The following is a 14,755-nucleotide window of genomic DNA, read 5'->3' as shown; positions in this document are numbered from 1 at the left end:
TTTGCCCTTGTAATTAGATGCATAAAATGCATAAAATCTCCTTCAGAGTGGACGACTGCTCACCCTCTAGTGTGTGACCTGCTGATCCCTTGCCAGTTTGCACCTCCAAATAAAAAATTTGCAGACAGAAATATAAGAATTCCAGCTTGGGTTTCATTCAACAGGGCACTTCTCATTCAGGTGTGAAAGTTTTCACTACCTACAAACATTGTGCGTGGTCACATTGACCTGTGGTACCACGTACTCTTTTGTAAGGTGTGTCACGTATTTCAAAATGCTTTATAAAATAAATATTCTGATGAAACCCAACAGGATATTAAGCACCTTTTTTTACAGGTGCCAGCAGCATTCCGGGATGTGTTAGGAAGAGCACTGCCAGCAGGTCAGGGTGGGTGATCCTTCTCTTTGCTCAGCAAAGGGACACATCTGCAGCGGTGTGTCCAGTTCTGGGTCTCCACAGGATGAGAGGCACAAGGACATTGTGGAGCAAAGGGACACGAGGATGGGGAAGGAATTAACTGCAGGATCATTCACACAAAGGGCAAATTAGAGGTGAAGAAGACATTACCCCACTTTGCTCAGCTTTTGTGGGGTCCCACCTGGAGCACTGTGCCCAGGCGTGGTCCCTGTTATGCCAAACAGAGGTGGGCGGGCTGGAGAGGGTGCAGGGAAGAGAGAGACCTGGGTTTGCTCAGCCTTGAGGAGAGAAGGCTGAGGGGATGCCTCACCTCGTGTTCCACTGTTGCAGCGGTCAGTTTATTAAGTTGAATGTTCTATGTTCCAATATAATGTTCCAGTGTCCCCCGAGTTATCACAGCTGGTTGTTCCCCTCTGTTATGCCCTCCTACCCAGGTGTCCCTCAAAGAATCCCCTCCCTTCTTTCCAGATCCCTCCCTGCCTGTCAAGGCAATCCGGCCCCTTCGCCCTGTCCCTCAGCCCAAACCCTACCCTTTGTTCCAGAAAGTTCCCTGTCCCTCCTCTCAGGTCCAATCCCTATCTGGAGCCTCCCTCCTCCCCTTGTTCTGGTTGGTTGTAGCCCTAAAAGCCACACCTTGAAGACTGATCATTGGTCGTCTTGTTGTGTCCAGCCCCTGTCCTGCAGGATTTTAAAATCCCGTGCACAGGTGGGCTCGGGGCTCTCTCTGCTTGTGTTCCTCTTCAGCGCCGCTGTCCCGTGGAGCCTGCCCTCGTCCTTCCCAGCAAACCTGCTGGACTTTACACCGCAGAAAAGCCTTTCCTCTCCTGTCTCTGTCTGGTCCCTGCTGCACCTCCAGGGGCCTCAAGTGCTGGGCATTGGCTCAGAGGTTCTGGCTTGGGCAAAGCCCCAGCCCGGCCGGTTCCCCGCTCTGCCACGGCCCCGGAACACCGTGGAGCTGGCCTGGGCTCCGGAGGACAGCGGCATTCCACTGTTAAAGGGTGGCCACGGGGGAGGTGGAGACTCCCTTTGTACACGAGGACAAGGGGTTTGGGGTGCAAGAGGCTCTGGGGAGGCTCTGACTGGACACAAGAGGAAACATTTTCACCATAACAAGCAACCGCTGGAATAATCTCCCCAGGGAAGGGATGGATTCCCCAGCATTAGATATTTTTCAGATTCAGCTGGACAGGGCCCTGGCCCATCTTGCCTGGACCATGATTTTACCAAGAAAGTTTGACCCAGCTGATCCTTGAGGTCCCTTCCAACCTGGGGTTCTACAACTGTGAACTCCCATTTTTGCACTTTCTTCACCAATTGTGACTCAAAGCCTTATTTTACCAATAAATCCAAAACACCAAAGGCATTTTTTTTTGGCAGAAATGTTGTAAATTAAGACTTACAACATTTTCTGCCCTGCAATCAATGCCGTTCATCAAGCTATTCTGCTTGCATGTATTCAGACCACTTAATTTAGATTATTGTGCATTATGCGCTCTTCAGGCTACCCAAAAACTAAACATTAGGGCCTAATTTGTCAAATTATTTTTATTAATATGTATTGATTGCTTTTAACAGAGCTGCATAACCTGCGAGAACATCTTGATTATGCGATAATTTCTGTTTAAAAAATGCGTTTTGCTGTTAATTCCACATAAAAGACTGCTGTGTAGCTGAAATGTGAAGCTCTAGGGTTTAGGCTTCAGAATAGGGTACTGAGAAATGCCCTCAACATGCAGAAGACCTGCAGGGAAGAATTTGTTTTCAATCCCTCCCCTCCCGCTCTCTCTCGCTCCTTTCCCAGAAGAAACTGCCCTTTAACCATGGAACCTGATTATTCTTGCTGAATTCAAATAAACACAGGCCCACCTCACCTCAGACGTTAATCTTCTGTCACCAACAGAGCCATTGAAATGGTTTTTGGGAGTGAGAATTTCAGCAAAAAGAGAACAATTTCCTTTGCAATTTTTTTTTTTTTTTCAATTAATGAATCAGTATCAAGAGAAAAGCATGACAGTTCACAGAAGAAGAATTCAGTTATATCAGTCTTTCTCTTGACAATGAGAAACGTGGTGAATAAGTCACTTTACATAAATTTTGCTAGTGTAGAGATAAATATAGCCAGTTTGGGTGGCACTACACCCAAAGCAGTGACAGTAGGTGCTGAAATCTTGAGTCCACATTCTATTTCCCAATATCCTGGGCAATTTGCACCCAGAACTGTGTTGCATTAGGGAGAGGAGAGCCAGCAGGCCAAGGGATGTGATTATTTGCCTTAAATCAAACAGTCAAGCTTGAATAAAAATAAAGACACCAGAGCCAGGGACTTCTCAGTGCTACCTAGTGACAGCACAATGAGAAAAAAAACCCTAAATTTCACAAAATTGCATTTAAATATATTTTGGGCTTTTGGGGTTTGTCCGTTTGTTTCCTTGCTTCTTTGTTTGATTGCCATGAGAAGCTGTAAAGTCTCCATCCTGGAAATACCCAAAACTCAACTGGAAATGACCCTCAGGAACCTGCACCCCTGGATCATCCATTGAGAGCTGGGGTTAGGCTACAGACCTCTACAAGTGCCTCACATCTTCAACTATTCTGATTTTGTGAGGGCCAGTGCTATAATTTGCACTATTCCCAGGCTGCTTTATTTACATCTAAGGTGAATACTTTCATATCAGTTGCATACTAGATGCACATGACTGTAAGCAATTTGAATTATTTTGTAAGGGTGGATTCATTTTGCCGTTTCTACCTTGGGAAATCCATTAGTACATTTGTTCAACGTGTGGTGCAAACAACCCTCTTTAAAAAAAAAAAAAAAAAGACAAAACACACACTGTAAGACTATAAAAGCATCTTTGAAATCACTCAGTCATTTCTAATCACGACATTGAAAAGCATCTGCAAGACTGACAGGAAGTGACTGACAGCACTTTTTATCTGTACTATTTTTTTTTCAGAAACCCTTGTCTGTGCAGAGGTCAGGAAAGCAAAAGTGGAGACTTAGGTTGTGCAAATAAAGCCACAAAGCAAACAGATCAGAGCACTCTGGGCCTAATCCATCTCATTGAATTTTTATTTAACAGCCTGAAAAGGGAAGAACTCCTTTGATTCCTGCGTTTCTGGCCGAGAGACAGCAGCTGTCAAAGAAATAGTTTAATTTGGATACTGGGAAGACTGAACTGATATGAAACTGCAATGTGCCAAGCAAGGAACCCCGCAATCACTTCTTAATCACTTGGAAAATAAAGATGCCATGGGAAACTGGCATCTCTGGTTCACCTTTCAACTCTTCTCCCTTCGCTCAGCCTCCATGCTGCACTTAAACCCAACTTTCATTGATCATTAGCCATAAGATCATTAACTTGCCTTTCCACCCTTCCAAAATGCACACGGGCATTTTTTCAGCATGTTTTTCAATAATGAGATCCTCTCAGTGAGAGCTGACATAAAAGGTACAGACACTTTCCAAAAGGATGCTGGCAGCCCATTTGACATCTGTTTTTTTTTTTTTTTTTTTTTTCCACTTAAATAAACTAAACATGTTCACCAGTTTATCCTCTCAGACAGTTATTGAATTTCAGGCTTGGAAGATCAAAACCGAGTAGTTCTAAGATGCTCGGATTTCAAACGTGAACGTGGTCAACTCACGGAACACACTCACATTGCCTTATGGCATAATAAAGTTAACAAATTATTTTTCTTGTCATTAAGGTTGTGTTTCTCCCCCTGTTTTCCCTTATGCACACACTAAACAAAACAGGAGTAATTTTTATTTCAAAGAAAACTCCCCTCAGTGTCATTTTATAGATCCCCTCGTGTGCTGTCCATGGCTAATTAGTCACACAAGTTGACAGGCAGCACATTAAGAGTTTTCCTGAACAGAATTATTAATTAATCACTCCTATTAATTGTCTGTAACAGTTGTTGTTTATTGTATTTTGATAATTTACATGGATCCTGAGAATTACTTGTGAGTTATTTAGAAGATGTAAAATCTGCCAACTACCCTGTAATACATTTCAATGCCAATATTAATTAATTGAAAATTATTTTCTTTCCATTTAGGTTAAAATTAGTTTCCATATATGTAGGCAGGAGTCTGCTGAAGAGTTAACTTGGACCATAGTGTTCTTATTATCTTTGGAAAACATCCTTCTATTTGGAATGTTTGATATAATCACCTTTTATCTGTTCAGCCAAATGCTTTTTCACCTCGCTGTACTGAAAACAACTAAAACACACATTTTTCCTGCCTGTCTCTATCTTATCCTCTGCTAGTTTATCAGATATTTAAAATCTGTTAGAGCACTGAAAAACCTGGCTGCACAAATAGGGTGATATTACAGGTCTATCACCTCGTCTCAAATCTTTTAGCACGACTAAGTTTGGTGTATAAGTACACATAGGAAATCAAGTAGGATTGACATTAACAAAAGAGTAGGGCCAGAATGGGAACAGCAATTTAAAATATACAAATTACTCTCACAAGCATTTTTTATGAATTTTGGTTTAGACACGCTCAAAGCTGCAGGGTCAGAAAAAAAAATGAAGTATGGCAGAAAAGTAATATTTTTTCCATGGGTAAATTTATAAAAACACAAAATTAATTAAACTTACTAGCTTGAAATTGGTATTATCATGAATATCAGGTTATTTTAAGTTTTATTTCTATTAAGGTAATAAAGGAAGTTGCATTCTTGAGTATCCACACAGCTCCCAAACTGGAGTATTTGTTGATCTATTTAGGGAAGACTTCTACCTAAATGTTTGATCTTCCTGGGTACTTGCATTGCATCTATTTTTTTTTTTTCCCTCTGCATAGTTCATGACTTGCTGTCTGAATGGGACTGCCTTTTATTTACCCACATTAATGCATGATTAAGTAAAATCCCTGTTGTCTTTTACTGTGAAAATCCTCTTGTTTAAGGCATGTCCCTTGAAAAATTTATTACTTCCCAGCAGGTGCGGAGTTCAGCAGTGCATCCTGTCATTGCACAAAGTCTCTAATGAGGGGGATGCAGGCAACACCAAGCTGCTTTTAAAATTTTCTGTGCAGCCCTTTTGAGGGAGACAGAGTGGCACAGGCTCTTCTTCTTCTCTGTGTTGTTTTCTTCGTTTTTTTTTTCCCTCACCCTCCTCTTTTTTTCCAACATGGTTCCTCCTGACATCCTAAACACTAATTTTTAACTTAGTGTTTTCAACTGCACAGAAAATTGTCAAGAAGCATTTTTCTTGAGATACAAGGGATTAAGATATTAGCTTTTGGGCAAAAACTCATTAAAAAGCCATAGAGGAGCAACCTTTGCTAGCATTCCTTCTTAAATCATATTTCTAATAAACACACTCTTAGTAAAAGTGATCACTCAGGGTCTTGCACTCCTGGGCTACTCTAGACACATCTTACAGCATTTTTTTACTTTAAACACTCCAGTATTTGAATTAATGCAGCCGATTGACTCACAGCTTACACTAATCACCATTATTTTCATAGGAAAAAAAAATCAAATTATTTTCTTGAAATCTTTTCTTTTTTTTCCATATGTCTGTGTACAGGGTTGCATAATGCAGAATGACCTTTTACTAAAAAGAAAAAGCTTATCTTAAAACCTATTTTTAAAGTTTTTTAACAAGGCTAGACTGAATCCATACATGTAGCAAACAAGACCAACACAAACTAAATTAACATTCTGGATTTTACTTACTATAGGAATATTAATAGGTTCTTTATTTAACCACTGTTGTCCAGGAGATATTCCCCATGGACTGCAAACTAGAAATGTAGCATCCTGCTTTTGTAAGTGCTGTGATTGCCACACATTGTCAAGTTATTTACTTATGCTTTAGTTTGTTTACCAAACTGAGTTTTTGTTGAAGTGGTTGAAGATTTTAGTTAAGTATATGTGTATTTTTTAAAGCCCTATTAATGCTCATCTGCTAATTACAGAGACAATTATCACAATATGATTTTTTTTTCTCCAGAGTCAGTCATGTCTGGCATCCTCCCAGTCATGTGCAGTGCAATTTCCTGCCAGCCAAGTACAAAATAAATCCAAAATTTTTCTGAAGTGAAGCCATGTCTGGGCTTTTTTAGGGTAGCATGACATATATCCATAGGACAAATTCAAGCACTGATAAAAATTATAGGGAAAGGGATGGAAAATAAGATTTGAGGCAGTGTCTCCTGGCTTCTTGTGTGGGAAACAAGCACCTTCTTGTGCAACTCAAATTTTAGGTGGCAACCAGCTGCAACAGCATTTTAGAGTCAGAAAAAATTGCAGCTGGTGTCTGAAGTTGACCACTCTCCCACAGGCACTAGATCCATTTCTTTGCAGAAAGTTTAACTTAAAAAATGAATCAATGTAAATCGAAATTCCCTTAAAACTGCATTGCGGACACTTGGAATTCACTGTCAGAACAGCAGCAGCAGCATTTTCAGGAAAGGAAATGATCAAAAAACCCCTCATAAACAGAACAGCCCTTTGTTCCTGGGCTAAGTTCTGCTCCCTTTACCCTATGGCAGAGACACACTTAATCCACAGAACAGTGAACCCTGGTTCTCTCTGTGTAGTTTCTTGAAACGTACCTATTAAATTAAATAATTATTAAAAAATGAGAACCACACAGATTTAGGACAGTTGCAGTGTTGAGCCCAGCTGTAACAGTTCCATCATTTTGCTCTGTACATATATTTTTGTGCCTTCTTTGGGATAATACAAGAGCTCAGTTAACTTTCTGTCTACCTCTACCTTTTCCTTCAGATTCTCATTTTCTCCTTAAGTTTTCTTAATATGGAGGCTTGGCCTGCTGGATGTTTTGGATCTACCACTCACATTCAGTCTTACTTTGAGTCAAGTGCACGTCACAAAATTTCAGTACATTCGACTTGTGATCTATGCACTCATCTGGTGATTAATTACAGCCTCCAAAAGGATTATTATTTTGAAATTCAAACAAGTGACCACTATGTGTTATTCTGGTTTTCTCCTATGCTGTTCCTGTCTCCTCGTTTGTATAAGAAATTAGTCTTTACCCTGGGCAAAAGTTTATCAGCGTAGAACTATCAGAAATGAAGATTTGAAGGGCCCTTGATAAAGAAGGATACATAGAATTATCATAGAATTATCTAGAATTTTCTAGAATTGGTCTTTGAAAAATTTTGGCAACTTTCAAGCCACCACTATGGACTTTTTTGTGGACCACTGGACTTTTCTGAGTAATTATGTTCTGCAGATACCATTTCAACTTAATTACCTAACTTTCAACTGTTAATTATTATAGAGATGATTATGGCACAGATACAAGGTTAGAAAACCCAGTAATGATCAACTCAATGACCTCATTGATGTCTTGGGATTTTAGATTTTATATTTTTCATGATTTTGTGATCCTGCAGCTCTTTAGTGTATAACTCTCAGCTCCACATTCAGTGTCAGCTGCTGCTGTCCCATTTTGGGCAGACACAACAATTCCTCTCCAGGCCTGGCAATCAAGGACACCTCACTGCCCCAGGGCCCAGAAATGCAAACAAAAGTGAGCTGGGGGAGAAACTTGGGCTAAATGACTTCATTAGCTGAAGCTGTAATTGTTAGATCAACCTCCACTGTGCAAATGGACCAAACTTACAAACGTGTGAAAACCTGTAGTCCATTTTTGGGTGTAGCCCCTGGGGGGGCTTTGCCTGCCCTAAATTTACCTGAAGGCCGTTCAATAAATAGAAATGCTTTTTATTTTTATTTAGTCTGGCCTCTGTATTTAGGTAGCCCTAACAAGGCATCACCATCGCCCACACGGAACGCCACGGGCAGGATCACTGCTTGGCCAGCCACAGGCTCACGGGCTCACTGGAGCCATTTCAGCAATTTAATTTAATTTGCACTTACCAACCTCCACAAGGCTGGAGCAGTTGGGGTCCGTGAAGCCCTGGGGACACTCGCAGGAGTAGAAGTTGTCGTTGAGCCCTGACAGGCAGATGCCGCCATTCTGGCAGGGGTTGGAGTCGCACACGTCCGCTGTGGGCACAGGGAAAACAAAGTTTTTTGTAGAAAAGCCATCAGAAATTACCCACGGGCTCTCAACATGTCATATTTTTTGGTAACTAAGCACAGAAAGAAGGGATGAACTCTTACGTCCTTTTGAATGGCTTTTGGCTCATTCAGTTTTGCATTTATTTAACAGCACAGCTCCAGCTAATTGTCTTTCCCTAATCTCCCGTCCCATAAAATGTTGTCTTAAAACTCAATCCATTTGCAAAAGACAAAGAAAATGGTAATTCCTGACTTTTTCTAACCTGAAGACTCTCAGGATATCTACAGATTACATTCTATCACTAATGGGACAACTGGAAGCAATCCTAAAGAACAACCCCTAGGCTTTGGTCAACTTTAATGTAATAATTTTTCTCAGATAGTTTATCTTATGTTTACATACATTTTTATTTATCTCAATCTTCATCTTTAAAAGCAGGTTGTGCTCTCTACTGCTCAGCATAGCATTTAAAAATAACAGTATTTTCTGCAGTAAATGCATCTGAAAGAATGATCTACAGATAGGCAATTATTAGAAAACAAGCACGTTATTTTCTGTGGGTTTTTTTTTTTTAAATTGGAAATTGCCAGGTTTTTTTTTTTCCCATGTAGCTGAAGAGATTTAGGGAAATTAATTTGGTTTATGTCAGCAATACTGACATTACAGCATGTTTTGGATTATTTTGGTGGCAAACTCAGCTCAGGATTTCAACACCTTTCTTGCACGTGGATTTCAGGTTAATCCTTGGTGTGAGAATTTACATCTAAATATTGGTTAAGAAATGCAACTGATGCACAAAAATGCCTTTATGAATTCTGTGCTCCAGTTGCACAGAGAAACTGGAGTTGTGGAGCAGTTTGCTGGGTTATTTGCAGTTTTATTTAATTTTTTTGCCAGCTTTAGGGTGCCTTCATGTCACATAGAGCTGACATGTACTTGTTATTAAGTTCTGTCTTAAAGATTGTCCAGCTGATGGAGAAGCAAAGCTATTGAGAACACTAAATGACATTTTCTAATTGAATTTAAGTAAGCCAAGACTTCCCATTTTCTGCTTTTGTTGCATTATTGGGGTAGGAAAGGATGCTTGGTTATTACTTTATAGGGATTAGGCAATTGGTGGTGAAAGAACAGCCACTATTAAATGAATTCTCTGACAACTGTATTCCCATACCTCTAATTAAATTAATAAACTAAATAGCAGCTGGAGCAGGAACACTTAGTATGCAAATCCACATGGATATTCTGATTAAAATGAGAGAGGAGACTTTATCTATATATTTCCTGATTTGGTGTAATTGTGATTTCAATTATGCCATTGGCGTAAAAGGCAAAAAGACAAAATGCTGTTTGAATTTGTAAATTCTACATTGAATCACAAGCAGAATTCAAACACAATTTTACATTATATTTCCAGAAACTGAAATCTCCTGAAATGACCAAAGTGTGGACAGTCAACTGCTTGGTTTTATTTTGCCTGAAAATTTGTGTTGGGTTTTTCAGCCTGAAATAACGTGACCCGACCTGCATTTTGGGACTAACAAAGCAGATGTTCTCCTCTGTTAATAGCCATCTATTTCCATGTTCAGGAAATAACTGCACTAATTGCTCTTTTGACCCACCACCTTGGCCTGTCAGTCACTGGTGTAATTTTTGTAATGTCATTATGCCACAGAAATCCCAGAAATGAAATGAATAAAGAAAGCACGAGGAACAAAAAGTTCCAACCAAAAAAAACAAACCAAACCAAAACTGAAAATCACAAACAAACAAACAAAGCAAAAAAAAAAAAAAAACAACAACCCAAAAAAATACAACAAAAACTAACAAAACAAAAACCCAAAGCCAAAAACAAAGAAAGAAACAAAAAGGCAAACAAAAAACAGCCTATCTTGTATGATTCATATAATATTAACAAGGACTAAAGAGAAAAAGTCCTTCTGTAAACAACAATGGTTAAATTATATCATAGTACAAAACCAAATATGATGCAGTAAGAAAAATGAGAAGCTGCACAATTCTACTTAAGAGGAGGTACCAGGCTGTGAAAATGTTGGAACTTAAATTATCAAAAGTCATGTAAAATGTTATCTCCGTTATTTATAGCTTATTGTCTGTGAAATGGTGCTGAACACAATCAACATCACCTTTGAATCAACAAAATCTTCCTCAATTTACATTTTGTGCCTCTTGAGAGGATGTTCATGCTGAAATATTGAAATCTAATTTGTTATTCATTCCACTGGGTTTGATGAACAGAATTTGATTCTGAAGGCTCTGTTATAAGCAAGAAAAGATGATATGGGTGCGTTTTGTCTTAACCCAACTGATAAAGGGATTTGTTACCATTAAAAAGTGACACAGCATTTAACACAACACTGGTTTTATAATTTAACGTGAGAGTTTTTGTGAATGCAAGAGTAAAATGAACCCAAGAAAGGAAATATAAAATTTACAATAAATCTTGCGGGAGTCTGCTCTGTTGCTGATGGCTTTCCATGGTGATTGGCAATATGCTGTTTGTGTAACAGACTGTGTAATTTGACAAATTTCTGCAAATTAAACAAACACTCCAGGAGAAATTCAATTATTAAAAAAAAAATCTAATGGCCAATTACTATTGCACTTTTATTAAGATATTCTGAAAGGATTCCAGTAAGATTCAGTGTTGAATAAAAACAGTATTTTGTGTTTCTCTTTCTTATGTCTGACTAACCTTGTGCTTTTCTTTACATGACCTTTCAAGTGTAAAAGTATCTGAAGACAGTACATAAACCTTTGACACTTGATTTAGTATCAAAGGGTCCTAAATCTGTGGGATTTTTAAAATTATTATCCTTTTTCAGCTCATCTTTCAATTTTTCATAACATTTTGAAGTGAAATGAGTTCTTGAGCAAATGGTCCATCCTCTCTTTGGAAACCATGCTTGGTTTAAGAATAAAAAAAAAAAAAAAGCCTGACAAAAATAATAAAATCAAAGAGACCCATGAAAACTCCAAATTAGAATTTTAATTAAGAACCTTCCCTTATTCTCCAATCTCAGGAAAAATTATACAGCAAAACTCAAATAAAATGCTGATACATTTGCTCTCTACTAAAACCTAGGATTTTTTCTTTTAAGGAATGTGATGTTTTTTGTCCATAATGAGTAACTCAACCAATGAAATTGGATCTTTTTCATTAAAATCCCAGAGAAAAACTTTTCTGCAAGTCCATCGTGCTTTTTTCCGCGTGTTCACGTAACTATTTTTTAAGCCACATGCTTTTCAATAAAATACTGAATATACAACTATTGCTCCTTTCCACAAGCAGGTAGTGGTGGGGAGTTGGGTAGAAGTTGTACACCTGCTCTTTGCTGAACTTTAAACATTGATAGAACATATTTTTTTATCCCATAAAACCCCACAAAAATGAAACATTGCGCGATTCCTGACTGAGGAGTTTAATTCTTTGCTTGACGGCAGAGGACGGCCTGGAAGAAGGAGCCCAACCCTTGTGTGCATAAATAATGCATCTCTCTGTGATGTTAACAGTTAGCCCATCAATCCTTGTCAGGAACAGAAATTCACAGTTTATAAAAACAACTTTTGTGACGTGAAGGGTGAAGGAGATGGGCAGAGGGAGAAGTTCCATCCCACAACCGCCTGCACCCTCACAGAGCGCTCATCCTAAAAGCAGATAGACCAGCCAGCTGCCCTTATTATACACCAATTAATTTGCAATGAAAAAAAAAAAAAAAGATAAAAACATGAAAAAGAATTATTTAATCCAACTTAAAGCTATTCACTATTTAATGTTACAGTTTCTGGGGCAGAAATACCTGCCAAAAGCTAAGGTATCCCGAATTAGGCCTGAGAGAAGCATTCCAGTCCCCATGCACAACATCATTAGCCTGAAATGGAGACAATTTCCCTCAACTATAACACCTAGAATGATAACTATTAGGCTTTCTGGCAGAACTGCTGCTCTGAGAGACATCTGCTCGAGACAATGATATGATGATAAAGAGAGAAACCTGCCTTAAAAAGATCCTGTGGATTCACATTTCAAAACTGTAATGATAGAAGTGATTGAATAAAGAGCATTCGGGTGTCTGGGCCACGTCTCCTTCTATAATTTAAAAATAGAGCACACTCTGTGAAACAGCAAGTGTGCATGGAAAAAAATCAACCCTCTTCATTCTTTTGTGTAATGGGCATTAAATATAAATACGAACACATTGAGTATACGTTATATAATGAGGCAGTGAAACCCACAGCAGCTGATACTGAGGTAAATGTGCTGATGCTGTAGCTGCAAAGAGAATGACATATGAGCTTATGATGTTAGACACACAGATTTTTAGGGAGACACGATATTTTCTGGTATTCTATACAGCGTGTGTTTTAAAGTTCAACTTTCGGTTCCACCATTGTTGGGAAGAGGGGGGCCATCATTTCTGTCTAAAACAGCAGCCATAATTGTACTCAATTTCCTGTGTGGCTACAGGAAATGTGGCTTATTTTACAAGCTCTTTCTAAAGAAATAAAATTCATGGCCATTCGCTTTCATGAGAATAAAACTTGTTCCAAAAGAGAAGTCTCCAGGCAGCACCAAAAAATGAACGGCCCAGGAAACAGCCAGTTAACAGAAATGTGGTATAGATGTAGCAAAAAAAAAAGCACCAATTCTGAAGCCAAGAAGAGCACCTAAACCCCAGAAGAAGACTGAGAAAGTACTTGCCACCTGTAGCATTCTCAGGGTAAAATAAATTTTCAGAAAAAGAGCTTTAATAGTTTCCTGATTTACAGAATCATCTGCACAGTGCCCAAGTTCACACCTATTCCTCCACAGAACCATAAATCATGTTGAAGACACACCTGTGCAGAGATGCAAAGTGTGAACGTAGAAACAGATGAGCTCTGCAGTTCTTTTTAAGAAATTTGTAAGCTGTTTCTTCAGATTTAATGGCGAGGCAGCTAATTTGTTTCTCCTAAGGTAAAAAAGACAGTTGGAATAATTAAATTGTCTCACTTATTATTTGAAAAATAAGGTTTCTAGATACCAATAGCTCATCTACCTCCTTCTGCTTCTTTTCTGGGCTGATTTGCTTACTGTGCAGGTAGAAAGTTCAGCTAAATTTTTAGCTAGAGCACTCCTGGCAGAGTGTCTAAATGGTTTTAGAAAATGCGTGAAGCAATAATGTCAACTTGGAATGTCCACTGGCTGGACAAGAAAACTACAGGAGAATGGAAACCTCAGGGTAAAAAAGAAAAAATTATTTTATCACAGGTCTCATGAAAATCAAGGTGGTTACTTCTGAAAGCCTCTGTGCTCAAGGGATTCTACAGACTTAAACTGTAGCTTGTAGTTGTGGTGGAGACCTGCAATGAACTTGTGTAAAACCAAGTGTAAAAAACGTTTTCTAATTCTAACTTTTTCTGGTCTCGTAATCTGAGGAGATGCACCAGCTGATTTCTCAAAACCTGAGATGGCATTACAAAAAGAAAATCAGATTATTCTAATCAGAGAATTACCATTTGAATCCCACTCTGGGACTGGGCTGAAACATTAATCCTGGGCGAAGATGAAGTGCTGACTTAAGATTTGGATTTAATCTAATGGTGCAATACTGTAAAAGTGTGTCCCTACTTCAAGAGTTAGAATAAAGCTCTAAAGTAATGTCTGCAGAGATTAATTTCTATCATAATAAATCCCTTTCTTCCTTAAAAAAAAAGAATAATCTCTTGCCTTTCTAAAGGTCTACACTGTGAGCTACTTTATTAATTTGAATGTGAAAGAGCAGCAGGTCACTGCACTTCAGCCTGCTGTGTTATAGACCTTTTAAGCATCTGATGTTTGACAATATGAAACACAAGTAGAAACAGAAAACAGCTTAAAAAGTAAACTCTTCTCTCCTCCATAGGTTACAGAGAGTTCATTTCTATGCCAACAGGCTCTGCAGGGAAAAAAAAAAAAAGAATATGAACTATTCCTGTCATTTCACATCTTCATTAGTAAAAAATGGATCAAAAACGATTAAAGGGAGAACGTGGTTATATAACACGGCTCTGAATATTTTTACAACTTTTGGGAAATCTTCCATGCACAGGCTGCTGTGCAGATTTGAGGAAAGCTGCCATCAGTCGAGACAGTGTTTCATCAAAGGGAAAAAAGAGAGATATTCCCTTGCCTGCTCAGCTGACGGCACAGGTGACACCACCCCCAGCACCCAACCCCAGCCAGCAGCAGTGATGCTTCCTGCAGAGCCAGGGAGAGGGAAGAAAAATGCCTTTAATGAAGATACCCTGGTCCCCATCAACACAGCCTCCCAC

General features: G+C 39.0%; 1 protein-coding gene across 2 annotated transcripts in view; it reads right to left on the bottom strand.

The window, feature by feature from the left end:
• EDIL3 (EGF like repeats and discoidin domains 3) overlaps positions 1-14,755 on the bottom strand; it is a 239,371-nt gene that overhangs the window by 162,554 nt on the left and 62,062 nt on the right. For both annotated transcript variants that reach the window (XM_054002699.1, XM_054002700.1), the window contains exon 2: positions 8,299-8,427. In XM_054002699.1, coding sequence (XP_053858674.1) covers positions 8,299-8,427 — 129 coding nt within the window. The remainder of the gene's footprint in view (positions 1-8,298; positions 8,428-14,755) is intronic.

This window comes from Vidua macroura, chromosome Z, assembly GCF_024509145.1.
Source record: "Vidua macroura isolate BioBank_ID:100142 chromosome Z, ASM2450914v1, whole genome shotgun sequence".
NCBI classification, from domain to species: domain Eukaryota; kingdom Metazoa; phylum Chordata; class Aves; order Passeriformes; family Viduidae; genus Vidua; species Vidua macroura.
The sequence above is the reverse complement of the archived record's forward strand: the minus strand, read 5'-3'. Positions and strand labels throughout refer to the sequence as shown.